Source organism: Notothenia rossii (genome assembly GCF_949606895.1).
Source record: "Notothenia rossii genome assembly, chromosome: 8".
NCBI classification, from domain to species: domain Eukaryota; kingdom Metazoa; phylum Chordata; class Actinopteri; order Perciformes; family Nototheniidae; genus Notothenia; species Notothenia rossii.
Genome location: NC_136906.1, coordinates 13835060 through 13862662, shown reverse-complemented (window position 1 = coordinate 13862662; position 27603 = coordinate 13835060). Strand labels below are relative to the sequence as shown.

The 27603-nt window shown below is 41.0% G+C and overlaps 2 protein-coding genes across 13 annotated transcripts; one reads left to right on the top strand and one right to left on the bottom strand.

Moving 5' to 3' along the window:
* The first annotated feature begins 117 nt into the window (after window positions 1–117).
* On the top strand, window positions 118–7612 carry LOC307014766 (far upstream element-binding protein 2-like). 7 transcript variants are annotated; one of them, XM_079642896.1, is made up of 17 exons: window positions 118–352; window positions 1290–1395; window positions 1512–1571; window positions 1693–1729; window positions 1842–1900; window positions 1996–2067; window positions 2155–2212; window positions 2598–2769; window positions 2855–2953; window positions 3043–3141; window positions 3232–3334; window positions 3857–3978; window positions 4102–4395; window positions 4482–4588; window positions 5526–5605; window positions 5920–6129; window positions 6966–7612. In XM_079642896.1, exons 1-17 carry the CDS (start codon window positions 224–226, stop codon window positions 7208–7210), a joined length of 2052 nt encoding a protein of 683 aa, XP_079499022.1. In that variant the 5' UTR covers window positions 118–223; the 3' UTR covers window positions 7211–7612. The 7 variants fall into 7 exon arrangements, with proteins under 7 accessions (XP_079499022.1, XP_079499021.1, XP_079499020.1 ...); XM_079642895.1 differs by having other exon boundaries at window positions 3857–3984; XM_079642894.1 differs by having other exon boundaries at window positions 118–367.
* Window positions 7613–7687: 75 nt separating this feature from the next.
* rfx1a (regulatory factor X, 1a (influences HLA class II expression)) lies at window positions 7688–26180 on the bottom strand. 6 transcript variants are annotated; one of them, XM_079642883.1, is made up of 19 exons: window positions 26031–26180; window positions 23995–24375; window positions 23398–23507; window positions 23187–23282; window positions 22676–22960; window positions 22436–22533; window positions 21448–21868; window positions 20204–20385; window positions 19592–19711; window positions 18067–18203; window positions 17835–17953; window positions 16965–17071; window positions 16716–16867; window positions 15296–15393; window positions 14656–14805; window positions 13598–13806; window positions 12752–12905; window positions 12238–12283; window positions 7688–11764 (listed from the first exon to the last, which is right to left on the bottom strand). In XM_079642883.1, the coding sequence occupies exons 2-19, from the start codon at window positions 24353–24355 to the stop codon at window positions 11604–11606; spliced, it is 3006 nt and encodes a 1001-aa protein (XP_079499009.1). In that variant the 5' UTR covers window positions 24356–24375; window positions 26031–26180; the 3' UTR covers window positions 7688–11603. The 6 variants fall into 6 exon arrangements, with proteins under 6 accessions (XP_079499009.1, XP_079499010.1, XP_079499011.1 ...); XM_079642884.1 differs by having other exon boundaries at window positions 20204–20379; XM_079642885.1 differs by having other exon boundaries at window positions 21499–21868.
* Between the last annotated feature and the right edge of the window lie 1423 nt (window positions 26181–27603).

The window sequence follows — 27603 nt, the reverse complement described above, 5'->3', positions numbered from 1 at the left end:
TAAGACCATAGTATTTGTACTTTTATTTAAGCACATTATGCTATTATTACTTGTTCCAACACTGATGATGATAACAGCGTAATACAAACGCGAAAGCACCATACAGGCCTCCGTCGTTTCTCTCCGTTGATTTCCTGTACCCGTTAGTTTTTTTACTTTTCGTCCCAGTGTTGCGCAACTGCTGCTTTTCTGCTTTCTTTCCAGCACCTTTCTTCTAGTCGACATGTCGGAGTACAATGCGGTGCCTGCAGCGGGACCCGGGGACCCTCTGAACGGGCAGACAGCTCTCGGGAACGGGGCAGGAGGCATCCAGAAAGATGCGTTCGCGGACGCAGTGCAGCGGGCCCGGCTGGTGAGGAGGAGGGAGGTGACAGCTGAGCTGGGGGAGGGCTAGCTTTCTGCTTAGCTTATGGGCTATTAATGTGTACACAGCTTGATATATTCTATTAATATTTTTGAATTATCATGTATTTTTGAATTGTTAATAGTAGTAAAAGTAAGCTAGTAATGTATGGTCACTGCTTGTCGTAGCTGAAACACTGTCTGTGTGTCCCAACAAACCCAGTGTGTAAGTGACAGGGTGATAGGAAAATAAAACTTGCAAGATTAGCTTAACAATTACCTAAATTCGAGTCAATAAAAATACAACATTATGGGTTTGATGTTTATACTAAATGTGGGGGTGGTTTATATAAAACCCATGCAGGTATGATGGCAAACATACCTGGTTGGCATAAAACAAGCCAAGAAAAAAAGGCAACTTGTAAAATAACCAAAATCCAATCAACTAATTACTGTATATAGGCCTAGTCTTAATTATGTATTATGTTATTTTTAAGTGGATTTATATTTTTGTATTATTTGGGACTGTGAGAAGTGGCCTTTCGATTTCCCTGTTTGTACAGAAATTGACAATAAAGTGGATTTGACTTGACTTTAGACTTCATATTATTATCGTGGATGTCCCAGATCAGATAGATGGACAACTTCATTTATTTATATACTTTTTACATGTTCACCTATTACTTTTGTACATTATAGTCCTGTCTATTTTTTACCTTCATATGTCTACTGAGAGCATTGCAAAAAAACAAGTCAATTCCTTGTTTGTGAAAAAATCCTTGGCATAAAAAGAGGTTATTCTCTTCCAGACCTTAAGTCTGAAATGCTCAGTCTCAAGTGTAGCTTATACTTGAGTTTTATCATGTTGGCACACTTGAAGGAGAGGGTTGGACCATCTGGTTTTTTACAGCTCAATTGTCATGGTTACCTTTATTCTTTCTTTTCAGATTGCAGCAAAGATTGGAGGTGATGCTGGTCCTCCTCCCATGAACAACAACACTGCATCAGATGGCTTTCCCTTCACTGCACAAAAACGCCAGCTGGAGGATGCAGGTATTGGTCACCTCACTACTCAGTGCACAGTCTTCTTAATCAAAAGGTTTATTTTGTCACCCAATTGAATAAATACCTTTCTTACCTGTATTGTCTGTATTGCATGCGCCTGACAGATGAACCAGAGAGTAAAAAGCTGGCTGCTCAGAGTGACTTGGATTCAGCCAATGCATTGTGTGAGTGCATCCCTCTATTCAATTTTCTGTTTCCTTTTTGCGCTGTGATGTTTAAAATATATAGCTGACTATTTAGTAGAGACTTCCAGCTGTTATCTATTTTTTTCTGTTTATGTCTCAGCTATTGGTGCACAACTGGCTGCTCTTGCACAACAAAGGTAAGATCTGATCATTTTCAGTTGTTTGTATGTATAAATTTGAAGCCTTTTTATAAATGTTGCCTGATTTATTGCCTCTTTTTCCCTGATTGTCATTCTTGCCTGCTGATAGTTCCAGGCCTGCCTCCAACACAGAGGAATACAGTGTCCCGGACAGCATGGTGGGACTCAGTGAGTTCAAACCAACTCAGTTTTAGCACACAAAAAAGATACGCGAAAAGAGTGTGACTCACTCACAACAAAGTTGTATCTCTCTTTCTCTACAGTTATTGGCCGTGGGGGTGAACAGATCAATAAGATTCAACAGGAGTCCGGTTGCAAGGTTCAGATAGCTCCAGGTACTGCTTTACTCATCCACCGGTTTACATTTTCACTATAGTTTACCTTTTAATTGTAATATTGGTATTCTATGTGTGTGTGTCCAGACAGTGGAGGCCTTCCAGACAGGAGCGTGTCTCTCACAGGTTCCCAAGACTCCATACAGTAAGTATCAGACCTTATGAAAATAGGCTCACTTTTGTTTTGTTTATGTTACGTATGATGTTGGTTGCCCTTTGTATTTGTCAAATTTGCCCAAAATAACCTGGCAAGAACATTGCTTAAAAATTTGATTGTTATCACTGATTTTATGTGACTCTAAGGAGCCAATTAATAAACCATTTTGATAAATGTAACAAATTATTTCAAAGATAATGTATGGCCAAGCTTTATATAAATTAGGCACTTAGTTTGAAGCCCTACGATGCTATTTGTAAATGGTTAACCTGTACAGACCTTAATTGCTTACTGTCAATGGCCGTTAGATCAGCTTGATTACAACATTTTGTAAAAAGGACGCGGAGTAACTGGTCAGCTCTTCCCTGGATAGGAATGCCCGGAGGCTTTTGGACGAGATCGTGTCTCGAGGGAGGGGTACGCCACCTTCTTCTTATCACGAGTCCACCAACGGGCAGAGCGGCACGGTGCACGAGATGATGATCCCAGCAGGCAAGGCTGGGCTGGTCATTGGAAAGGGAGGAGAGACTATCAAACAGCTGCAGGTAAACTGCATTTTAGAAACTGTAACTACATTAAAGCATACGTCCAGTATTCAATCATGATAATGCACAATCGCGTGAAATCCAGGAGCGTGCAGGGGTGAAGATGATTCTGATCCAGGATGTCACTCAGGGACCCAATGTCGACAAGCCCCTACGCATCATCGGAGATCCCTACAAAGTCCAAGTACATTTATATAATCTTCTCATAAATGTCAACCTAAATCTGTTGTGTCCAGTTGCCATGTAATGTCATCATCGTGTTTTCCTTTTCAGCAAGCCCAGGAGATGGTGCAGGACATTCTGAGGGAGAGGGACCACGGTGGCTTCAATGAAAGAAATGACTTCAGCGCCCGGATGGGAGGAGGCATGGATGTGAGTTTGTGTGAGACGGAGCAAAATAAGAAGTGGGATAAGTTGCCTTTGAACCAAATTGGTTTTAAAAAACGTCTGTTTTCCACATAGATTCCTATACCGAGACACTCAGTCGGCGTGGTTATCGGGCGCAATGGAGAGATGATCAAGAAAATCCAGAATGATGCCGGAGTTAGGATACAGTTCAAACAAGGTAGGAGTCAGGCCTTGAATTGACTTTAATGATTAATATGTTGATGTTGCTTTAACCGCACATAAACGTTCAAATCCATGTCAAGAGAACATGAAAGTTTGATGCCGATTCATAAAAAAGGCACCTTTTTGGCTCTCATTGTCCCTATACTTTTTTGTCTTCTAACGAATGATAAATGTAAATGAAAGACGTGGTGTCTTTATTTCACCAGAGCAAATACATTGTCCCTTTTCTGTAAAAAGGGTTTACAGACAGCTGCTTGCTTGATGTTGCCCAATATCTGCTGAATCAGGCAAATCTCTCACTTTGGTTGCAAATCTGGTGTCATGTTGCTCTCTCTTTTTTATTGACTTAACATCCATTATTGTGTTGAACTGATTTTTCAATAATAGAGCAGGTAGCCTTTACCTGGCCTGTGTGAGGTTTTGAGTTGAGGCACTTAAATGGACCCTTCCACATAGGTCATTTGATACAAACAAAGAAAAGAATACAGCTAAATGCAGATTTCAATCTTTCCTACAGATGATGGGACAGGTCCAGATAAGATCGCACACATCAGTGGCCCCCCTGACTGCTGCGACCACGCTTCTCAGATCATCAACGACCTGCTGCAGAGCATCAGGGTCCGGGATGAGGGACAGGGGGTAAATGTAATAAAGTATATTCCCAATCAATTGTGCATAATAGTAAACGTATGGCAGCAAGATGTTATAATCCTTAAGCATGCTTGCTAAAATACTGAGGCCTTCTCTCCGCTCCAACCACAGGGTCCCCAAGGTCCTCCAGGCATGCCTGCAGGCAACAGGGGTCGAGGTGGGGGTCAAGGCGGCTGGGGGCCCCCTGGAGGGGAAATGACCTTCTCTATTCCTGCCCACAAGTGTGGACTTGTGATTGGCCGGGGAGGAGAGAACGTTAAATCCATCAACCAGCAGACAGGGGCCTTTGTAGAAATCTGCCGACAACCGCCCCCCAACGGAGACCCCAACTTCAAGATCTTTATCATCCGGGGCTCGCCGCAGCAGATCGACCACGCCAAGCAGCTCATCGAGGAGAAGATTGAGGTACTTTCTATTTTAATTCGTACTTACATAAAGGTAAATATGTCGGTTCTTCTTCATTTGATGTGGGATTAATTAACATGTTTCAGATCCCCCTGTGTCCTGTGGGCCCGGGACCAGGTGGACCAGGTCCTGGAGGTCCAATGGGTCCCTACAACCCTGACCCATACAACCCTGGACCGCCCGGACCACCACAGTGAGTACCAAGGACTATCATACAACTGTTTGTAAAGCTTCAGATATTAAAGTGGACCTATCATGCTATATTTGAATAATATAGTGTAGGACCATACCTATATAAGGCATATTTATACTTTTTATTTTTCAAAATACCAAACAGATTATACATTTTAGCCATTCCTCATTTCGCTCAATTTCACACTGTCTTTGCATGGGCTGATTCTGTGAGAACAGCACCATCTACAGGCCTGGCATATGTACTACAGCGTCTCCAGCGCTTTCCAACGGCAATGTCCGTGGCTGTCTCCTCCTGATTGGTGGAGTTGGCCCAATAGCCGTAGCGCCACTTCTGTGACGTCATAGAGGTGTTCAAATCTGGATCAGTCTGTATCAGATCCGTTACAGCCCCTTTTTAAGAGATTTGGGTATGGAGGAAAATAGAGAGGGTTGTGTTTTCTGACACTTGGTGAGTTCCCTGGAACACCGGGGAAACATATTCATGTAGAAAAGATGTACAAAAGTGCATTTTGCATGATAGGTCACTTTTAAAGTTCTCCGTAGCTACATGATTCTGTTCACTGGATTACAGAGACGCCATGTATGAGATCAGGGTACATCTGAAGGGGGAAATAAGCGAGGGGGCATGTTACCGGACTGAGAAGTAGCTGATTTTTATTCTGCAGCTGCATAAGAGATCAGTGGTGGTTTTATGTGCTGAAATCTCATGAATTAACCATTTTTGCTATTTGTTTAGCAGCCACCAAAGGCTAATGTTGTGGCTTCCTCTTTAACTTGTTTTAAGAAATTGTTGATGGAAGATATAACCTGAGAAAAAACATTTTGGTCAGAAGACTTAGTTTTCTTCTAAATTCAATAGTTTGTATAGTTGCATTTCAGAGTATCATTTGTTTCCATCATGTCATAGTGATGCCAACCATTGCTCTTCTCCTTAGTGGTGGTCCTCACCAGTACCCCCCTCAGGGCTGGAGCAACACCTACCAGCAGTGGCAGCCCCAGGCCCCCCATGACCCCAGTGAGTCACCGTTGACTTCACTGCCTCTCCTGGTTTTGGGGGATCAATGTTTATTTGATGCTCTTTTTAGCATGTTGGCTGTTACAGTGCTTTCATCCCAGGCTATACGTTTTAACCGTCCTATTTTCAGATGAGTAATGCCTTTTTGTTTTCTAAGTCTAGGAAGGTGAACAGGAATACTGATGGTAATGTTGTGATGAGATGTCTTGACGTTGAGCAGCAGCTAACCGTGTCTCTGTTTCCCCCCTGGTCTCCAAGCCCGGTCTCCAGGCCAGTAGCAGGACCTCACCCCCTCCACCCTGCATCTTTTCTAGGCATGGCAGCAGCCAATGACCCCAACGCAGCCTGGGCGGCATACTACGCTCAGTACTACCATCAGCCGCCACGGGGGGGTCCAGCCCAGAACCCCGCTACCCCGGCAGGAGGAGGGGCCCAACCTTCAGGGGAGCAGACCCAGCCTGCACAGACGCCCGGGGGCCAGCCAGACTACAGCAAGGCCTGGGAGGAGTACTACAAACAGATGGGTGAGGCCGCAGAACAACTCCCTCTGGAGCTTTACCTGCTTTTCTATTGGTGCTGAAATGTTCTGCTGCTTTAAACCAGTCATCATCAACTTCAGCCGGGAGACTAAATACATAATGTTAATGGGTTTTATGTAACCCATACAACTTAGAAGGAATTAATTTTGTTGTGGATGATTGACCAACACCAAATGTGGGTGTTTGACCCATTTTAACATTTGTCAGCTAAGCTAAGCGACTAGCCCAGACAACCCATAGCAGTAGTCCGGCCAAGGCAAGTGCCATCTTTTAGAACTAATGCAGGTCAAACTCAGCTCTCATTTCTTTCTCATTTCTTCACATGTTCAAATGGAACTTTTTACCTAATTCACTTTGGTTAAACAGTGAAAATATTAAACATTAATAGAATAAATCTGAATCTTATTCTTGGACAAATGTAGTTGATAATATCCCCCAAAACAATATGTTGTTCGGCAGTGACATACAAAATACAAGATGAAACCACAAAAGCACATAAACACATCGTAAAAATAACAATAAACTAAAATAATATCCATGACATCCATTTTATTTTTGAAAATGAAATCATTTATAATCTATGTATAATGTAAAAAAAAAATGTTGCTTCATCTTTTGCAATATTTTATATATTACATTTCTGATTTGTGTTGCTTAGCATTAGTGTGCATCGAGTTGGTTTGAGTAAGATATATTTTGTCACTTAAACATCAAAACCTGATCAGAGATAATACGTGTTGATTTGTTGTTTCCCCAGGTGAACTTGTTCTTAAAGTGGAAGTGACTGTTATGGTGATGTGTCTCTTTTATCCCTCCTCCAGGCCAGGCAGGCGGCTCTGCCCCTGCTGCACCTGGAGGAGCAGCGGCGGGGGCAGCGTCCAAAGCGGGGGGGGAGCCGGACTACAGCGCTGCCTGGGCGGAGTACTACCGGCTGCAGGCGTCGTACTACGGACAGACCGGACAGCCAGCCGCTCCACAGCAGGGACAGGTCGGTACAGAGCGAGGCTTTCGTCCTGTTTCTGTGGACCCTGCTTCTGACACCGAGGTTTGCTTTCAATCCATCTGAAGTAAATACATTATTTTCTAAAATAAAACGGATGTGCTTCCTTTCAACTGTTTGTATTTTAGACGCAGTGATGGCAGAAGGAATCAGGAAGACAGGATGAAGAAGACGACCCCGAATTTAAGTCCAGGATCCAGCCTGTTTATCTTTTATTTTGAGTGGAAGTGAAACCCTTCCTCACCACCGAACCACCCGTGGAAACTTTCCAAATGAACATTGTCAACTGAACAAGCTTTCCAGTGCTTTGCAGCTGAGGCAAAGGACTGATATCCCGCCACACAGGTTCTCAATACCTTTAAATATATTTTATGAATGCCCTTATATACATGGAAGCCTTGATATGCTTTCTTTCCTGCAGAGGAGTTGCTTTTAAATATATATAATCATCCTCGTCTCCCTAGCTATCAGGTCTTATATCTCATTGTGTATCAGGTAATAATATATCATTCATCCCTTTTTAAAGCTCATTTGATTTTTCCATTCTTTTAAAAATTGTATTCTTTTACTCAAATTTTTTGACTTGGCTAAGACTTTTGTGGTATTACTATGGTATTATTTTTCATTTGCTTATGAATGTGTTCATATGCAGCATTTTGTATAGCAAGTGTACAAATAGATTTGTAGTGTTGATTGGTGCATGTGGAGTCACTTTTCATTGCTGAAAGCTGCTAGAGATAGATGATGAAAACACCCCCCCTTTATCTGCTAAGGACATGCAAGTTATGTGAAATAGTTTTAAATAGGGAGCCTCGATGACGGGTACTAGACTTAGTCCTGGAGTCCTTGAAGTGTGAAGGACAACGTTGTATAATGGCTCATAGGTTGCAGGATTTATGAGCCGCACATCAGGTTATGCATCTTTGTTATGGCCTTCCCATTAACTTCCCTGCCATTAACACCCACCAGACCTTTTATAACTAACATACTGGGAGTGGGCATTCACCTTGAGGCAACTGCATACCTCATCCTAATTTGGAGTTTCTGACACCCTCTGTAGTTTTTCATGTATTCTAAAATAGTGTTATGTAAGGCTAAATTCACCTCACATTTGCATCATGCTGTGATTTTAATGCACGTTTTATACTTACTTTTTTCATGGATGCCAACGAGTATGTTTAAATATTTGACCCTTCATTGTGCGTAACAGAATGAAATGTAGCCTTCCAATGTGTCTCACTTGAAGATATACATGTACATATATTCAGCAATATAAGGCTGTCGGTTTGGACTTACAGAGATGTATCAGGTATGAATCTTGTACTTTGAATGGCAGCTTTGACGCAGTGTTGATATTGCTAATAGATGACCACCAGCAGCAATACTCTGAATTCAAATGGGGCAGATGTTGATTACTTTAAAGTGTGTGTTGAACATTTTGTTGTCATGTTTTTTACAAACGGTATGCACTTAAAACATTGCCCACTGTTAGCAGATATAACTAAATCACATTTGAGACGAATCACCACTAGATGTCACTGTTAGCTTTTATAAGAATAATCAAGTGTTACTAAATAGATTAAACCCATTTACAGGGGAAAATATTTGAAAGATCTCGTTTTAAACTGAATTTGCTGCATTTTGAGTTTTCACACACTTACAATCAACAACACTTTTGATCTTTTACTGTCTAAGGACATTTGTGTGGTTTCTGTTCCTGTAACTCTTTGCACTTTGCAGCAGAAGTGTGTGACAGTCTCAGACAGGAAGTCAGTTTATGAAAAAAAAGACTCAGATTTAGTAAGGCTGTGGCTGCCTGTCGCACCACAACTCTATCTCTGAGCCACAAAACTTATAAAAACTGATGATCTGAGATATGACTGTAGTTACTGTTCAACAAAGACACTTTCGTTAAACTAAAGAAAACAATTATCTACAAGAGTGCAATTTTAAAAATTCTTTAATTTATATCTTTAAAATTAAAAACATCTGAATTGCATTCTACCACCTCCAAAGGCACAGTCATACTTATAGCAGACCAAATTCATAAAACACTGCCACTGAACATCTTTTTTTCTCAATTGTTTTGTACATAAGAAACAATGCACTATAAAAATTACTGAACATTTTTCTTACTAAACAATGGCCATTCTATTTGCTGTAGATGATATGTACTCAGCTGTGGTAACGTTAGACTCGTATATAAAGGTTGATGTGCTGGTTTGAGGCTGGCGATGCTTGTCGAAAACATGAACATCGCAGCTATTTAAAAGACATTGTATTCATAAATCCAAAAATGACATGTTTACGACAACCAATCATGACAAACAGTGTTTAAGAATATGGATGTTTGAAGCAAAACAAAGCCATCGGCAGGAGGGCGGAAATGCAGCGAGATGAAAGCACAGTGGAGGGAGATGAGTGTCGGTGGAGGACTGTGCAGAAATCCGATCTCACCTCTCACCACAGAGTCGTACGAGATGTTCGTACGACATCTGACAACTTCACCCCACCATTAAAGAAAAACACTTAAGACTTCAAAGAAAGTGGAAAACATTTCAGATAACTGTCTGAGTTTTCAAGACAATAGTCGATATGTGCAAAGAGGCAGGGCCTTAGCCTATTAGTGGAAAAGCCATCAGATATGATAGAGGATCAATAACTAAACTTACAATCACAAATTAAGAAAGCACACAAAGGTTGCTTACAATGTGTGACATCACAGCACCATACACTGCACAAGAGGTTCACTTAGTGACAACAAAATTCAAAATAGTGAATAAATATACATCAGAATATTAGAATATATCAGCGTTCTTACTCAGGCACAGTCCCCCTTAAAACAAACAAGGATCATTTTTAAAACAATGGGAACAAAGCAAAGGTTTGGCACACATGGAAAAGAGAAATAAGGCAGGAGAATTATAAGCAATGGAAAATGAGGCCATAGAGGAACTTATTGGATGAAAGGAATGAAGTACTTAAAACATATAAATATGACACATACATAAAGTACCGCTTCTCATGGAGCCACATGTTCAATAAAAAAAGAGAGGATTTTTTTGCAGCAACTAATGGGAGCCCCGATTCCACAGCCGTAGATTTTTCTATACAAGTGTGAGTAGCAGCTGCGACAGGCACTCCAAGAACACAAGAAGGTTTTTTTCTTTACAGGCAAATTAAATAAAACAGGTACTATTCACACTTTTCCCAAATGAACACCTTCAAAAATATATATATATACACACAGAGGAAACAGTCAACAATTGGCATGACTCACAATCACACAACCAGACACACACCATCATAGAAAAGCATGTTCAGTCAGCCTCCAGAAGCAACAGCAGAGCAGTGTGACCCCCAGTGCTCCAACAGAAATAAACACATCAAACAAATATCCCAACCTCCCGCTGTCTCTCACTGATGTCCCTTTTTACAAACTAAATGTAGCAATCGTTCACTGTTTAAGGTCGGCTTTGCACCCTCCTCCTGTAGAGATTACCTTTACACACGCAAACACACATCACAGTATTTCCAAGACTACTTTGATACGGCAGTGACAGTTTCTGGAGGTGAGCGGATGTTTTGAGTTAGGAGACAGCGAGGCTACAGGTTGCAATGCAATGAGAGAGAACGAAAAAAAACATGCCTGGCAGTTTTACAGGTCAATACAACTGAGGGTTAACACATGCTCTGTGTTGCTGTCTATGGAAGCCCATTCATTTCAATGTGATACAAAAAAAAAATTCCTCATTATCAGAAACTTCCTCAAAATAATACCTACTACCTGAAAAACAATGACAAAGTATATTTAAAAAATGACTTGGTTGAGATAGTATCTCAGAATAATAATTAAGTATTTCACCATAATGACATACTATCGCTAAACACAACAAATGGTATCGCAATACCATGTCATACTATCTCTAATAGTAAGAAACGTCAGAGAAGGTTTCTTGTTCTTATTATTATTTGTTATGTTATTATTCTGAGATACCAAGTCATTATTTGGAGATTTTTTTTTGAGAGAGTGACTTTGAGGGTCTTTTTATTTCATCACATTGGCTCTATGGGTTTTGAAGACACCTCCCATTGCGGTGCCAACGATTGTGAATCGGGTCAATGGTGCCAACAGGTGGTTCTGCCATTCAGGCAACAGCAGTACTGAATGTTTTGATTGTGTGTGTGTGTGTGTGTGTGTGTGTGTGTGTGTGTGTGTGTGTGTGTGTGTGTGTGTGTGTGTGTGTGTGTGTGTGGGTGTGTGGGTGTGTGGGTGTGAGTGTGGGTGTGGAACCATTTACAGAATGCAGCAGAAGTGCGCACACACACATTTACAAGATCTATATACATGTGTGGAGTGTATAAATGAGTGGTTTTTGTACATCTGTGTGTGCTAGTGTGTGTGAGTGTGTGTGCATATTCACTACGATCGGCTCCAGCTAGTTGTGTGACTGTGTGCTCAGTCGTCAGCTGATCCGGTGCTGAACAGGACTCTCTGGTCCATTCGGGCCAGCTTGGCAGGCGGCTCCAGAGACTCGTCTCCTAGCACCCCCCCGTCTGAAGGAAGGGACAGCTCCTGACCTTCATCATCACTTTCCTCCTCCTCTTCCTCTTCCTCTTCTGGGATGGACAAAGGGAATTGAGTTAGTTATTAACACAGCTTGAGATTTGACGTAGGGCTGATCTGAATAGATCAAATGTTTAGGAGCAGTTTTTTTTTTTTTATTGGTATTTTGGCACGGTTTCAGATAGAGAGTAGGCAGCTCTAATATTAGTCATTTGCTATTTTTAAAATGTTAATTCAGTGGCGGCTGCATAGGGTTGTTTCTGACATGTGTGATTGAAACATTTCAAAAGAGCAGAGCACGTCCAAAAGTTAACATTTATTTAAAAAATAAGGAAGATGTGAAATTCAAAACATGTTTTTTACCAAGACAACTATTATGCTCTAAATATATTGGTTGATGTTTGGACTTTAAAATATCAGAAAGGGAGCATGCCCCTTTATTGCGTTCTAGCAGCAACCAAACTGTAATAAATCAAATAAATATATAAAATATATCCTATAAATATTAAAAATGTTGTGTATTTACCTTTGTCAGGATCCAGCTGGTTGAGCCCCCGGCCTAAACTGGCAAACTAATGGCAGAGGGGAAATGTGTTAGTACTATTTACATTAGAATTAGAAGCATCTATTGTCATTATACAAGTACAACGAGAAGAGTAAAGCTACTCCTTTTAAGGTGCCATCAAAACATTCAGAATAGACAACAGACAACAAAGTAGGGATGCTCAATTAATCGAATTTCATTCGCATATATCAATTATTGACCAAAATAATCGAGATTATGATTTTTGCCATAATCGAGCAGCCCTACAACAAAGACATACATAAAATAATAATGAAATAAAGTGCAGGAAATAATTCAATTAGTAGAGTATAGTATGTATGTGTGGATGGTACTTTATGTATATTGGACTTATGGGTTGTTGCACAGGGGAGGAAGACTAGTGCAAGAGTTCAGTGCCATGATTGCTCTGGGGAAGAAACTGTCTTTGAGTCGGTTTGTATTTATTTCATGTTTATGAGTTTGTGCGCTTTGGTACCTCTCCCATGACAGCGATGGGGGTCTCTCCTTTAGCCTGGGCCACTCGGTGCTCTATCAGGTAGTACATGTACTCATCGTACAGCAGGCGGATCAGGTGAAAGGAGCCGAAACTGGCTGCGCTCCTTAGGGTCAGATCTCTTATCACCATGGAGCTGGAGAACAGAGACAGGGGATTTAAGTCATCGGTACACCATATCACTTCTTCTTCTTCTCAACCACCAACGGGAAGTGTGTCTTAGGGTTTCACTATGATAAAGTTCAACGAATAAGAGACGGAGAGGGATAAACAAGTTCTTAACTGCTCTTTTACAACTAATGTTGGAACAATTCATATCCAGTCTTCCCTTATTTGCCAGAAATGCATTCCTACATTGAAGACACAACTGATTTTTAGTTTGGACAGACGGGTACAGAGTCGTTATCATCTTACCAAACATGTCACTATCGTAGTTCTTAGTCCACTATCTATCTACAGTACTTATTAAGCTTTAAAAAAAACATTTATAAAAAAACATTTATAGAGCGTGCAGCCAGTGGAATTTAAAATCAAAATACTCTAAATATTCAGGAGCAGATATCGTGAAGTTTTTCATCAAGCTGGTGAAAAGATGGTTAAAAAAATATGTAATTGTTTTTGGACGAGTGGAATGCAGCCCTGCATCTCTCTCTCTCTTTCTGTGCATGTTTTACTTTGAGTCTGATTTTGGTCACCTGATCACCTCATGACTCCCTATGGCTGATAAATGAGAAAAACAGATTTTCATCTTCAATGAGCAGCAGAGGATTTTGTCACCTACACTACACAAGACAACACAGTGGAATATAAATGTCCAACGTCTCCCACCTGTAAAAGGACCACTTGAGCAGGAAGAGCTTGGCGGCTTTGGGGAAGGCGGGGCTCTGCTGGTATGGCTTCAGGACCTGGGAGACCACCCCGTCCAGCCACGCTGCCCACTGCTCCAGGGAGTTCTGCTGCTGCAGGGTCAGCTTGAAGTCCTGCTCCAGCCGCTGCACCACGCGGTCCTCACACCGGCACACCCAGGAAGCCTGCTCCTGCACGGGGGGGGGGGGGGGGGTGGCAGAATGGGGGACACGTTATTGTGCATGGTAGTCACACCTGGCACTAGTTGTCTTAAGAGAGCAGCAGGTTGACCTGATCTTTCGACTCAGGTTAAGACTTTGGGTGTTTCTCAATGTCGAGGACGCTTCCTTGGTAGGACATATCTTCCGAGTCACTCCTTCAGAAGCGAGGCAAGAATCCTTCCTAGCCTCGGAAAACGAAGAATGGTGGAACAGGCTAACAGGTGTGCGAACATTACATGTTATATGTTCTTGCCTTTTTCCTATCAACTTTAAGCCAATTTCACACAATAAGAGACAGTTTGATCATCTTCAGCTGCCTTTGACAAATCATGTCCAGTACATATATAGATATTCATTTATTTTTCTACCCTATTTTTTTGTATGTATTCCTTTATTTTTGTTGATTGTGTTTCAGCTCAATTTTGTGTTCTTACTGTTGTCATTTTTTATTTGAATTATGTAACCTTATGTTTGTTTTTGTACCTCTACTATCACATTTCCCCTTTTTTCACTATCTGGATTTGTATGTATTCTTTTGTGTGTGAAGATTAAAAAATGATTGTCTTTAATCCAGAAACTAAATCACTTCCAGGTTCAGGGTTCTGTTTCAACACATGTGAGCTCCATTCACTGGAGGCAGGAGAAAGACTTCTGAGAAAAAGCTTACATTTCCTGGGGGGGGGGGGAGTTGCAGGAAACCCAGACTTAGGTAAACACCCACAAAACCTCAAGCTGCTACAGAAACATGCTATCAAAAGCAGGGAAACAAACACCGACATTTCTATGAGGTGACATGAACGCAGCAGAGACTAAACCAACCTGGACGTTAGCAAAGTCCACGCGGTTGAGGTCGGAGAGCATCTGGTTGATCTGGGCCGTGTTCTGCAGCACGGCGCGGGCCGCCTGGGCCAGGTGGTTCAGACTGGTGTAGCGACGCAGCGTCTGGGCAAACGCATTGGCTGAGGTCACCTGAGAGGTCACAAGGAGAGGAGGGTGAAAGGACAGCAAATGAATACTTTACAAAAAGCCACGGACACACATGAATATCTCTAGAAAAACCTAGAGGATGTTTGTTCAGCTCTGGCGTTGATGAGTAGACGGGGCATTTAATACGAACATGTCATCATAATCAAATGTAAGCCCTATATTTCACCTTGCATCTTCACTTTATCACAAAGCATTGTCCCATTAATGAATGAGAAAAAACGGAATGATGGGACTTCCTTTATAAGAGTTAGTTGTTTTTAATAGACTATTTTCTTCTCATGATAATCTAAATAATTTCCCTGGAAATGTAACAACATATTTTTTCATCAAAGCTGCACCACAGAGCAAATGATATGTTGTGTAAAATCAGCTGTAGCCTGTTCACAAAACGGAAAACGGATGCATTTCCAAAAGCTTGCTCAATTGTATAACAAACAGTTTCTTCAGCAACTGCAAGCCAACTCAATTATACCTTGATGCGGACCATTTCTTCTGGGATGTTCATCATGGCGTTGGTCAGCCAGCTCTCCAGGCTCTTTGCAAAGTTGCGGATGGCTTGAGTTAAGGCACCTAGGGGCAGCGAGAGAGAAAGGGGGTAATAGACTTTCATTCTTGTCCATTTATTTGATCTTCCCTGAGGATGTACCAGGAAAAAAGATGTTCAAATATGTTCATCAAGTAAGGTAGGCTGTGGGTCAGTGGTAGTGTGCTGGACTTCAAATCAGGTGATAGCAAGTTCGAGTCCCACTGCAGTCAGCATGTCGTTGAAGACACTTCACCCCAAATTGTTCCTGTGGGGATTGCCCACGGTACTGAATGTATGTAAGTCACTTTGGATAAAAGCGTCTAACAAATGACATGTAATGTAATTCAAATTCTGACTCAAATTGAAACAGAAAGAAGTCATTAACACCTCTGACTCACAGAGGAGTTGATATCTAATCAGGGAAAAAAAGACGTGCTCGACTAAAGAGCCAGGTCATCATTCCAATGTCTAATCCAGAAACAATAATGTTGTCACAGAAATGTAGTATTTTTTAATATTGACTCCAAATAGCTGAATATGGCACTGTGGGTAAATGTAGTTCTGTACAGGCATCTACTGAAGGTTAGGATCTTTCATTAATCTGGCAATTACATTGTCTGGCTGGCAGAGAACTATCTGCTCCATAGCTTCTCTAGGACTTCAAATCACTCTGTACATTTGACATTTATATTCTATTTAATATTTAATATTCCATGCCTCACATACTTATGTATACATAATAACTTGCTTTATATTTTGTTACTGTACATTTGTAATTCAATATGTATATTCTCTATTTTCTTGTTTATTTCTAGTCTTTTAATTTGTATTGTACAATGTCATGTCTTTTTATGCTGCTGCAACACAAAAGAAATCCCAAATTGGGATCAATAAAGTACTTCTTATCTTATCTTAAATCTAAGGAAATATTTACTACAACAAACGTTTTCTGTGCAGTCACTTTGGTGGTTAAACTATGATCATATGATATTTTGGGACATGCATATACCACTACAGCGTGTTGAATTTGACCGTGCATGTAGGGCTGCTCGATTATGGCAAAAATCATAATCTCGATTATTTGGGTCAATAATTGATATCACGATTATTAAAAACGATTATCCATTTACTTTGAAAACAAAAATGTGAACAGCATGTTTTTAACAGTTGATTACCCTGAACTATATATGTATAATACTATATATGTTTAATTCAACTGACATTTTTTTAAAAAATAAAATAAATAATTGTTTTATTTAGATTATGTTGTTTTCATAATCGTTGCAAGCCAAAATCATAATTGCGATTAAAATACGATTAATTGAGCAGCCCTACGTGCATGACTATCATTCCTGCAGAGCCTTACTGGGGATGGGCCTGAGGACGTCGGGGATGAGGATCTCCACCAGGGCCTGGTACAGGCTGTTGTCACAGTCCCGGCTCCAGCGCAGCACCGGGTCGTACTTACACAGCACTACCAGGCAGGACTTAGGCAGCCGCTTCTCAGACTCGTCATGACTGCCAACACACACATATTCCAGTTTAAGTTATCAGCATGCTGTATAACATGGTACTGCTTTTGTTTTGGACTAAAATGTTTGTCTTGAGCACTCACACAGCCAACGTGGCGTCTCCCGCCTGACTCTGGCTGAACCTCCAGAAGGTTTTCCACAGAGTTTCCACCAGAGTGAACTGCAGGTTGACCATCACATCAAGAATAGCCTAAAAAACCAAAGAGGAAACACGCTGCACGTCAGTGACTGCAAATACATGACTGAGCACAAACAGATGATCACAGGATCAGTTGGAAAGACACAGAAAGACGAAATATATATATTTATTTATAGCATTGTGAAGCAACTTGAGATGATGTTGTTTTAAAAGTGTGCTATATAAATTAAATGTATTATTATTATATATATGTATACATGTTTTTTTATACATATGTTTTTATACCGTTTCCCGATCTCTCTGTCTGTACACACAAACTTAGATTGACAATAAAGTTGACTTTGACTTATTAGTATAATTATTACAATGTATTAACTACCTAACATCTCTTGTCTCATTTCAATCTAATTATCGGAATAAACTGCAAACGTCCCTCAACCTAGAGTCTTGCATTTTAAAGTGTTCATGTTTCTTGTACGTTTTTTAATTCCTTATGATAGTGTAGTTGCGTTGTTTCTGTTATTATGTTTGTGTTCTTGTGAATGTTTGCTTTCCACGTCTTTCTTGGAAAAGAGATCTTAATCCCAGTGAGACGGCTTGAATAAATAAAGATCCAAATAAATGAATAGACCGTACTTAATAATATTCTTCTTCCTCAGCTGTCTAACAACATGTCCTTTCATGTTCCAGTTCCTACAGTCCTACCTCAGAGGTTACAGTAGGTCGTTTCACTTAAAGTAGTCCTCCACAATCTCACAAACATCTAGATGAGTGGGAAACTCATAAATACTCAATGGGAGCTTCATTCAGTTACCTCACAGTGCTCTCTGTACAGCAGCTGAAAGCTCTTGATGTGCTCCAGCTCGATTCCCTCAGGCAGAGACTTCCCCTGCAGGTCGATGTCTGGGAACTCTGGGAGGGCTCGGGATGCATCTGGAACAAAAGAGCACTGGATACTCAAAGAGAAATCACATCAGAGCAGTAAATAATACTTTCTTATATGTCGTTATTGTACTTCCAGCCCATGCATTTGTTTGTGCACTCACCTAGGAACTGCTGGTACTGCTGAACCTGGGTGCTGATGTCCACTTGGCCAGCCCCCTGCTGCTGCTGCTGCTGCTGCTGGCCGGCTCCTGCTGCCGCGCCGTTAGTCATTCCCTCGACTTTATGCACAGGCTTCAACCTGATAGGTACAAACATAAAGTGAATAGGATGAGGCAGATCAAATATTCTGATCTACACAAAGATGATGAATACCAAAGCCAAACAGACTGAGACAGAGGAAAAATAAATGTACAAAGGAAATTGATTCATGTGTAAAAATGATAGATGGATGGAAATGGTTACGGTGGTGAAATAATAATCGGAAGATGCCAAAGTATGGGAGACTTAAACTTGTGTGGTTCCAGAAGCAGTCTGGTTGTCTATGAGAAAATGATCCGACTTCTGCTTGGTTTGTTACCTAAATGACACTTTTTCTGGATTAGTTTCTGGTAGGGATGTAACGATACCAAAAACTCACGGTACGATAATATCGCGATAAAAAGTCCACGGTACAATATTTATCGCGAAAAATAAAGAAAAATAATGTGATTGAATTTGTTATCTTTATTAAATAATACATCTGATTTGTACAGCATTTTAGTAAGATAGTAGTATTTTAAAGTGTCAACAATATAATAATCAGACCCTGCAATAGAATAAATCAAGTTTCACTTTAGTTTTTCAAGTAACTCAACTCTAACTCACTAACTCACTCACTCAGCATCATCAAGGTTATCTTTTAGGAATATGAGCATGTCCACATTTCCAGGTAGAAGCTGGGATGTTTGGGCGTTTACAATATCCCCTGCTGTGGAAAAAACTCTCTCGCTTGGTACTGATGTTGCTGGGACAGACAGATATGCTTTGGCCATGGGTAACAGCAGTGGGTCAAACTGTGCATTGTCTCTCCACCACTTCAAAAATAATACAGTTTTTGCCCAGAAGGTGAGGCTTATTGACAGGGCGAGATATAAATATACTGTTGGTACTTGTCAATGTCTCTAGGTATGTACATGTAGCCCTGTAAATACCATGTCCTTTCGTGTTATCTGTTGTTTTATGTTCATGTTGTAACCTACTTGCTGCCATGTTGGACAGGTCTCCCTTGAAAAAGAGATTGATGATCTCAATGGGACCACCTGGTTGAATAAATGTTTATAAAAAAAAATTAAATTATTTTTTAAAAAAAATTGCGGTAGATGTTGTCAGTCTCACGACGGTATTGAGACATTTATTTACCGCGATATTCGATATATCGTTACATCCCTAGTTTCTGGTCTCAATGGCTACTTTCGAGTCTCCTTCGATAAAGCAGGATGTTGATTTTCTAAATTATAGTAAGATTTCTGCCAAAAAGACAGCAGCATATTCTGTAGAGCGTGGCTACTTTGTGATTGAGAAGTCGCCATCAAGGAGATGTGCAGATTGGGTGCTCTCCATGCTTCCCTCATACAACTTTCACTTCTGATTTCAAAAGGCTTATATGCAGTCAATGTTATGGATGATTATTGTATGTGTGTACAGCACCTTTGTTTCTGTGAGAATGGCTGCTGCCTCATGGCCAGATGTTGCTGATCTTCCATCAGACGAAGAAGAGAAGAGCCTGCCTTGATCCTCAGCCCATAGTAGTGGTATTTAGAATTACCCCTGTTGGGAGCGGACACAAAGTGTGTTACATAGAATTGGAGACACATGTGTTTTTCTATAGTGAGTAGTAGCTATGAGCGGAGAGAGGGTTTATGTTGCCGATATCAACCTGTTGTTACTCTTCCAAAGCCACACATTTTAGAGTCTTAATGAAGACTGACAAACATTTGAAGTATTATTTAAAATCCAAACCTTCAAAAACATATATTGGATTTCTTAATTAAACCCATTCTACCAAACATTTTTCAAAAGCCAATCTGATTTGCTCATCTCCTCTACTTTATAAAACTCACCCACACACATGCTGTCTGTCCTTGTCTCCGCCCACATTTCTTCCTACACTACGCCAACATTTTGTATTGCTCCATCTCTCGATTTGATTAAAGAATCCTCCAATGTTCATGTGCTTGGGTGTCCATTAATTAGGAATGATATTGATATGTGTCTCATGTCTTTTATACCTGATTTTGGAAGTCTGAGGACCTTTCTTACCGTGTGCCGAGGCGTCGTGTGCGCAGCCCCATGAACACAGATCTAATGAGTTTCCCGAAGGAGGCAGCATTGACAGGCTCCAGTTTCTGCTCCTGGCAGTGCAGCAGATAGTGGCAGTAGAGCGTGGATCGTGGCAGACTCACTCCTTCAGCTGTCTCGTAGTTGTCCAGCAACCACTGTACCTGACACGCAGGCAAAGAAAAAAGAAAACAGCTGGTGCAGTTAGCAAACCAGTAGATACAAACACACCACACACAACATGCAATAACAGGCACTCTTAATTGCAAAGGCACATTTTTGAAGTTTAAAATACATAACATGCACACACATATTTCTAATCAAATAATGACACAAACACAAACCAATCAATTGACATGATCAGTTTATCCATCATTTGGAAATGCGTGCCGTGGCATACGTTTTTGGTATGCAATGAATGAATGACCTGCAATATTTATGGGATGTTGCCGAACATACGTAGGTTAGTGACCATTATCATGCGGGCTTCAATAGGATGAATCTGGGATGAACAATTGAGTGTAAGGGCATTTCAGGCAAATTCAAAATGGCCCTCGTCACATGCACTGTGATGATATGAAAATGATGAGGCCATGATTTAGTTTTCTCTCAGGAAGAAACCACAGTTAAAAAGACTGTATGCTTCTAAAATATTTATTATGGTCCTTATTGGGACTGTATCATCCTCTTTTTACCATCAGCACTCTAACAGCACGATGATCAAAGCTTCATTGTAAACCTCAGTAGAAGCTCGAATGTTAGATTGCTGCTCCACCGCCCCCGTCTGCCTGCCTCCCTTTGTGTGCAGCAGGCAGGAGGGCAGTGTTTTGACCGCAATGAAAATGTTGTGTTTGGCTAAAGGCCAACAAATATGGATTGAAGCAAAAATATTTCATTAGAAAAAGTTGGACTTTTGGAATCCTAGGCAACCACCACTGGAATATAACAGTGCCAACAGTTTAATACTAATATTATGAATGTCAGATTATTTTTATCTGCAAAAATGTGCTGAAATCAAACAAAAAGGCATGTTGTAAATAAAATAAAAAGTGAGCAGAGTGTTTGATCAATTAAGCACCTTTTTGGTACATCTCGAGTCCAAATCTCAATTTTTTAAATTGTGCTTTCGACTGGACAAAACTATGACATCATCAGTATGCCCAAGCAAAGGGTTGTGTGGATGAGAACAAAATAAGAAAATGTCTGCGCTTGGCGCCTCTGCATACCTTCTTGTCTGCCGACGGCACGCTACCCTCCTCGCCCTCTGTAATACTCACAGTGGCTGGAGAGGTGCGGGCGGTGTGAGAGTAGCTCTGACTGTTGCCAGCTGTCCCTGTGCTGCTGCTGCCCAGCATGTACCCCCCCTGGATCACATAGCTGCCTGCTGCGCCACCGTTGGTTCCTGCCCCATCCCCTGCCCCATTGGTGGTGCCACCTGTGGTCACCACTGTGGCCCCTCCCCCTGCTGCACTGGTGGGCTGGGCAACAAACATGGACACCCCCCCTGTTGTGCCAGCAGTCACAGAGACGGTTAGAGGTGTGCCAGGGGAGGCCTGTGAGACAGAAGCTGTTTGACTGTCATAATACTGGGCAGCTGTGGTCTGGGTGTACAGCGGCGTGTCAGTGTAGGGAAAGGCGCTCGACCGGCTGGATGAAAGACATACAGACAAATCATTTTAGAAGCATAGTAAACTGGTGGACAAATTAAAACATTTAAGCATAGTTCAGAACAGTTTGACCATTATCTTTAGATCGTTGCAGCAGTGTCAACAGGCCTGTCCCGACCAGCTGATGGTGTCACCATGATTCAGCTATTCCAGTCAACAGTAGATTGGTTTTAGAAAGTATGGCAGGTAACCTTTTACAGCAAATGTTCAAATAATAAATCAGCAAACCAGCTCACAGTAAAGTCCGCTAGTCAGGTAGGTAGCAAATGGCATAGTTCTGGACAGAATTGTTCCTGGAATCTACAAAAAAGGTGTTCTCCTGTCCCATGGTCATGGCATTATGACCATAAACCCCCTAGGTATGTAAACACCAATGGATGGCTCCAAATGTTTTACCATCTTGTTCTTGTCATTATTCTTTATTTGTATTACTATGCAACTTAAGCAAGTATCTCACTATCATGATCTATTTTTTTACACTTTGTTTGGCTTAAAAAATTCTGTCTGGACATACGTTAGATAATAATGGACCCAAATATATACTGACATAGTGCTTGTTGTGTAGCTGGTTTCTTCTCCTTCCACATACTGCACTTGATTGGCGTACACATGTTGCACGGGCACTGGTGTGAGCTGCTGCTGAACCTTAAGAGTGAGCACACACAAAAAATCCCATAAATATTTGCCCTTTTAGTTCAAACATATCAATTATTACAAAATGAATTCATTTCTTAGTTTCAGACAGCCTCTCTGTTCCCTTAACTACACAGCAGTGTCCCTGACCTACTTGGAAAGTGGCAGTTGTAGTCTGCAGTGGTGGCTGATATGGGCCTGAGTTTGTGACTGCAGGTTGGGCTCCTATCTCTTTCTCCGCAGCCACAGAGAGCCAGTACAGTGATTGGTAATACTGAAGGAGCTCCAAGGGAAGGTAGAGGGGTGTGCCGCAGCATTCTCTTATGTAGTCTGCTGAAGCCTCGGCCTGGAACTCTGCCTGTCCTATCTCATGTTGCTGCAGACATTCTTCAAGGTTCCTATCCCTGACTAATGCTGTCAGCACGGTGCTAGGGAGGAACTGAGGCAGAGGCAGGTTCCACCAAAGATGTGATAAATTGACTAATACTAAGTCAAAATGTGAGGAAGTTGGAAAGTTTTGATGTCACATGTGATCAACTTTCAAAGTGAAAGATATGAGAAATGTGTTTGCTTGTATTCCATGTTAATATTTGTCACTGACAGTACACATTATTGTCCTATTTATCACCAATGATGAGTTGTGTTACTGTGTGTGTTTGACTTACCTCCTGGCCGATATGAACAGGTTGCAGGCTGGTGACACTGAGCTGTGTACCGGGCTCAGTCTTGGCTATCTGAGAAGTAGCCTGCACCACAGATCTCTGCAGAGATAAACATACTATATCGTTTTAAGAGTGAAGGACATATTAATTTGTTGTTGTGTTATAATGTGTATTATTGTGATACTATAGTTATATTATAGTATTATTATTTTACCTGTTGAGCTGACTGAACCTGTTGAACAACCTGCGTGGGAACTCCTGTTTGCACCACAGCTGGGGGGGGGCTAGAGTCCGACACGCTGTCACAGGAGTGAAGGGAGCCCTCTGTGAGACATAGAGGGAATGTTAATACATTCAAATTTGATACATTATTTAACTTTGAATGAAGCTGTTGATATAATTCAATGTTTGTAGGTTCACATTTCGTTCATTTCACCATTCAGGCAAAAGTATCCATAACAGTTGTCCTTGTTATTGTGTAGTGGTGTTGAATCTGTCTGTGTTGTTTCTGTACTTGTGAATGTGTTTTGTTCTCATGTCTTTCTTAGAAAATAGATATTAATCTCAATGAAACCATCTGATTAAACAAAGAATAAATAAATATGACAAGAAATGTTGTAGAAAGGCAACAATAAGAAGTCATTCAATTTGATAAGTTTTGATTCTTTAAAATAATGTACACATATTTCTTCAATCATATTTTATATTAATAAACGTTTCTAAGCTGCTCCTTTTTTATGAGGAGTAACCATTCAAATGTGGATTAATACGGTAAAGTGCAGACCCTGAACTGCCCCAGTTTCAGACTTACCTGTGACTGTAACAACAATGTACTGAGGGGTGCTTTGAGCATTTCCAGACTGTGAAGGGGAGCCCTGGATCTCTGCGGTCACGTATTGTGTCTGAGGAGGCTGGGCTTGAGCGTTGGACTGGGCTTGGGAACCATCTGCAGGCTCCGGAGAGCTGATGGAGAGGGCTTGATCAGGGGGAGTAGTTTGGCCCGTTTGTGTGAGAACAGTGGGAGCGGCCACAGCGGTCTGAATCTCAGCCAGAAACTGCGGGGAGGTTGCAGGGGTAGAACTGGCGTCAGGTTGCCCCGATGTGATGGTTACTACGGCCCCCTGGGGTTGGGCTGCTGGCTGGATCTCACCTACGTAGCCTGAGGTGGCCATTGCAGGAGCTGGGAATCACCCTAGAAAAAAGAAACAGGCATTAACTGCTATCAATAAGGGAGGATCAGAATGTTCCAGACTGAAAACCGGGACTGGAACGGTTTATTTCCTATTTGGTCAGAATAGCTAGATGTCAGTTTGTATTCCAATCCACTATATAATCATTCAGACTGACACGGGGCAGGGGACAGAGTGCTAGTAAGAGTTTCAAAGGAAAGAGGGATACAATTTCAGACTTTCGGAGAGGAGAGCAGAAGAAACTGTAGTGAATTACAGCTGCTTGTATTCCCTTAACTTTGAAATGTTTAACAAGTAGTATTGAGTCATTCATTCTATTTTGGAGTTGGGGGTCCATCTTGTAAAATGACATTGATGACAATACTTTAACATTTTATGTTGGTTGCACAAAAGTATAAATAGTTTGGGAAAATAGAGATCAACATCAGATGCTCCTTATTCCTTTTCTAAGAACTACTGTAGCTGACCTGTTGGTGGAGCAGCTGATGGGGAAATGTGGGGGAGGAGCATTGACGGGAACAGGCATTTCGGTTTCTCATTACCTGTAATGTGATCACACATCCTATGGCCATTGAACACAGGCACTACTGTGTGGGAAAATCACACGGTTGAACTAATACTGCAATGCATTCTGTTGAAAATGAGTTTTGTCACACACATTTACGAGGAGATCCCATTATTGCCCTTAATTTGTGTATTTGTGACGTATACAATATAATTGATACTATTTTATACCCCTCCTGCCTTTTTTATCGTTGTTTAATTGACTGAAGACCGGTGGGAAGGTTTATAATGAACTAAATCTGTGTCTACAAATGTGTTTTTTAGTGCTGATGTTAATAGCCAATCTTTAACACTCAGATAGCAGTTCATTAAAACAACAAGTTAAACTGAATTCGGACCTGCAGAGCACCTGCAAAACGTCTTCCTTCACCACGCCCCTCGGATATGAAATGTCCGACACCTGCCTCTTGCTTTCTACTTTATTATCGATATTTCTCCAACAGCTATTTGTCCAAATCTGCTTCCAAATAAACACTAAACCCAATCTAGATACACTTTTAACTTGACTGTCCGAATTTGATCTACCTTTTGGGTAGGCAACGTCATGTACACAGGGACAAGGTTTTATGCCGGTTTGCTGGAAAAAAACCTCCCATATTACACAGCCATACCATATTAGACAGCCGTAGAATGCACGTACATTTCATTATCGTACAAAAACAGTGTTACACGTTACAGCTACGTGTTGTGGTTAATTGTAAGCAGTAGCAAGCACAAGTCTGTCGTGACAGACCTAGCTTTCCAGCAAGGTAACACAGACAGCAAGCTAACTGGTCTCTACAACAACCGCCATTTTGTGCCTTTTGCATTTGACATCGCCATAACAACGGCCTGCTTGAGTATGCATCTGTGGCTGCGTCGTCATGGCAAGCTCAATCCAGTGTCACTCGAATGAGTAGCGGACAGGAACTACCCCGTTCAAGAAACGGACTCGCATTATTATCAATACGACGGCTAGCTTTCAGGCTAACTTCAGCTAACACTAGGAGGCAGTTGCCTGTTATGGCTACTGAAACAACAAGGGAAATAGCAATAGCACAATTCAGTTGAAGCAATATTGGACATAAAATATTCTATATGTAAAGAGCTTCACCTCTGTATCCACGTGTGTATTTCCCACCGGTAAATTGTCTTCTTTTATTTTTATGGCGGATTCAGTTGTTGTTGTTGTTGATTCTCGTTGCTGGGTTCTTGTCGCCAGGGCTACCGTGGCTATGGCGCTTCGTCCTCACCAGGGCAACTGTTGCTACCCACCCGCTCCCTTCCCTCCCCCTCCGTCGCTCTGATTGGCTGAGTGCTGCCAAATAGTCTTAAAGTCACAGGAGCAGCGAATTTCTACTACAAAGCCTTCCACGCCCATTTGTGGAACATCCCTGTCAATCACACATCATTTTCGTACGAGTAAGGCGGATGCTATGTCAGGGAAAGTAATAGGTTCATCTGAGTGCTTATCCAAATTCTCCAGTTAGTGATTTGATAGTGTCATTATCATAGTAACTCTATTTAAATTGTAAAACCGACTCTCCATAGCCTATCCTCTTGTCTTTGGGGATGATGGTGATGATGGGTCTGGTACACCTGGATTAATTGTAACCAAGCTCATTCATTGAATGCCCTCATATCCAAGCAGTTTGACTATTTGCCTCTTCTGACATATTGTAAACTTTAAACTCTGTTTCTGTTATGCCTTAGATTTATTTAGCAAAGAAGACCCTTTTGAACATTGTCATGCATCAGATTGTATTTCTGGTTTAACAACTGAAGTGTGAACAGCCAACAGTTACCAGTTATGCAATTTCATTTAGTTATGCAGCAGCCATACAACAGTGCATATTAAAGGATAACACCTGCAGTATATTAAAAAAGAAAAGTGTTTGTACATTATTTAAAAGTAAACAAATAAATCAAATTATATACAATTTAGGAATATATACATTTATCTAGTGCAGTGTTAATACCATAGAGGTTAATACACTACACATTTGTATGGGCCATTGATTTTCACATTGCTCCCATGACTTCCTCAGGTCACCTGTGACACTGTGGTAAGGAATATCAGGGTGGACACCCTCATAAAATGCCATTGTTTGCTTGCGATCGTCACATTAATTACAAATTCATCATCCCCATTGTAATTTCCTGAACGAACGACCTTTGACTATGTGGATACACAGATAAAAATGTGTTTTATTTTTGTCTGACTCATAATAAGACTTCTATGTTATCTACCTTTGAAAATGTCACTGGTCCTGTCTCAGTCCTCCCAGTTCACCTTTTGGCAAAGAGATGATGACTCAATAAGCAATTTTCAAGAGAATGGAAAAATTATGCATAAATGAAGTCATGCAGGGTCTTACGTAGATTCATTATGGCCAAGCGGATATAAATAATATGTAAATAATTGTGATATCAGTCACAATGGCCTTAATGAAACCCTATAGTGATGTCAGCAAATGTTAAATCTTATCGGGGAAACTCATGCAACATGTGTAGTTTGGCTGGAAAGGTTCATTCATGTGTTCAGGCAATGGCATATGTTTTTTAAATTTGTATTTTATTTAACTTTTCAAATATGATGTGGTATCTTTTTCAAAATGACTCATTTATTTAACAGTTAGAACATCTTTGCATCTTTCAAAAACATCTAAGGTGGGGAAATTAGACAT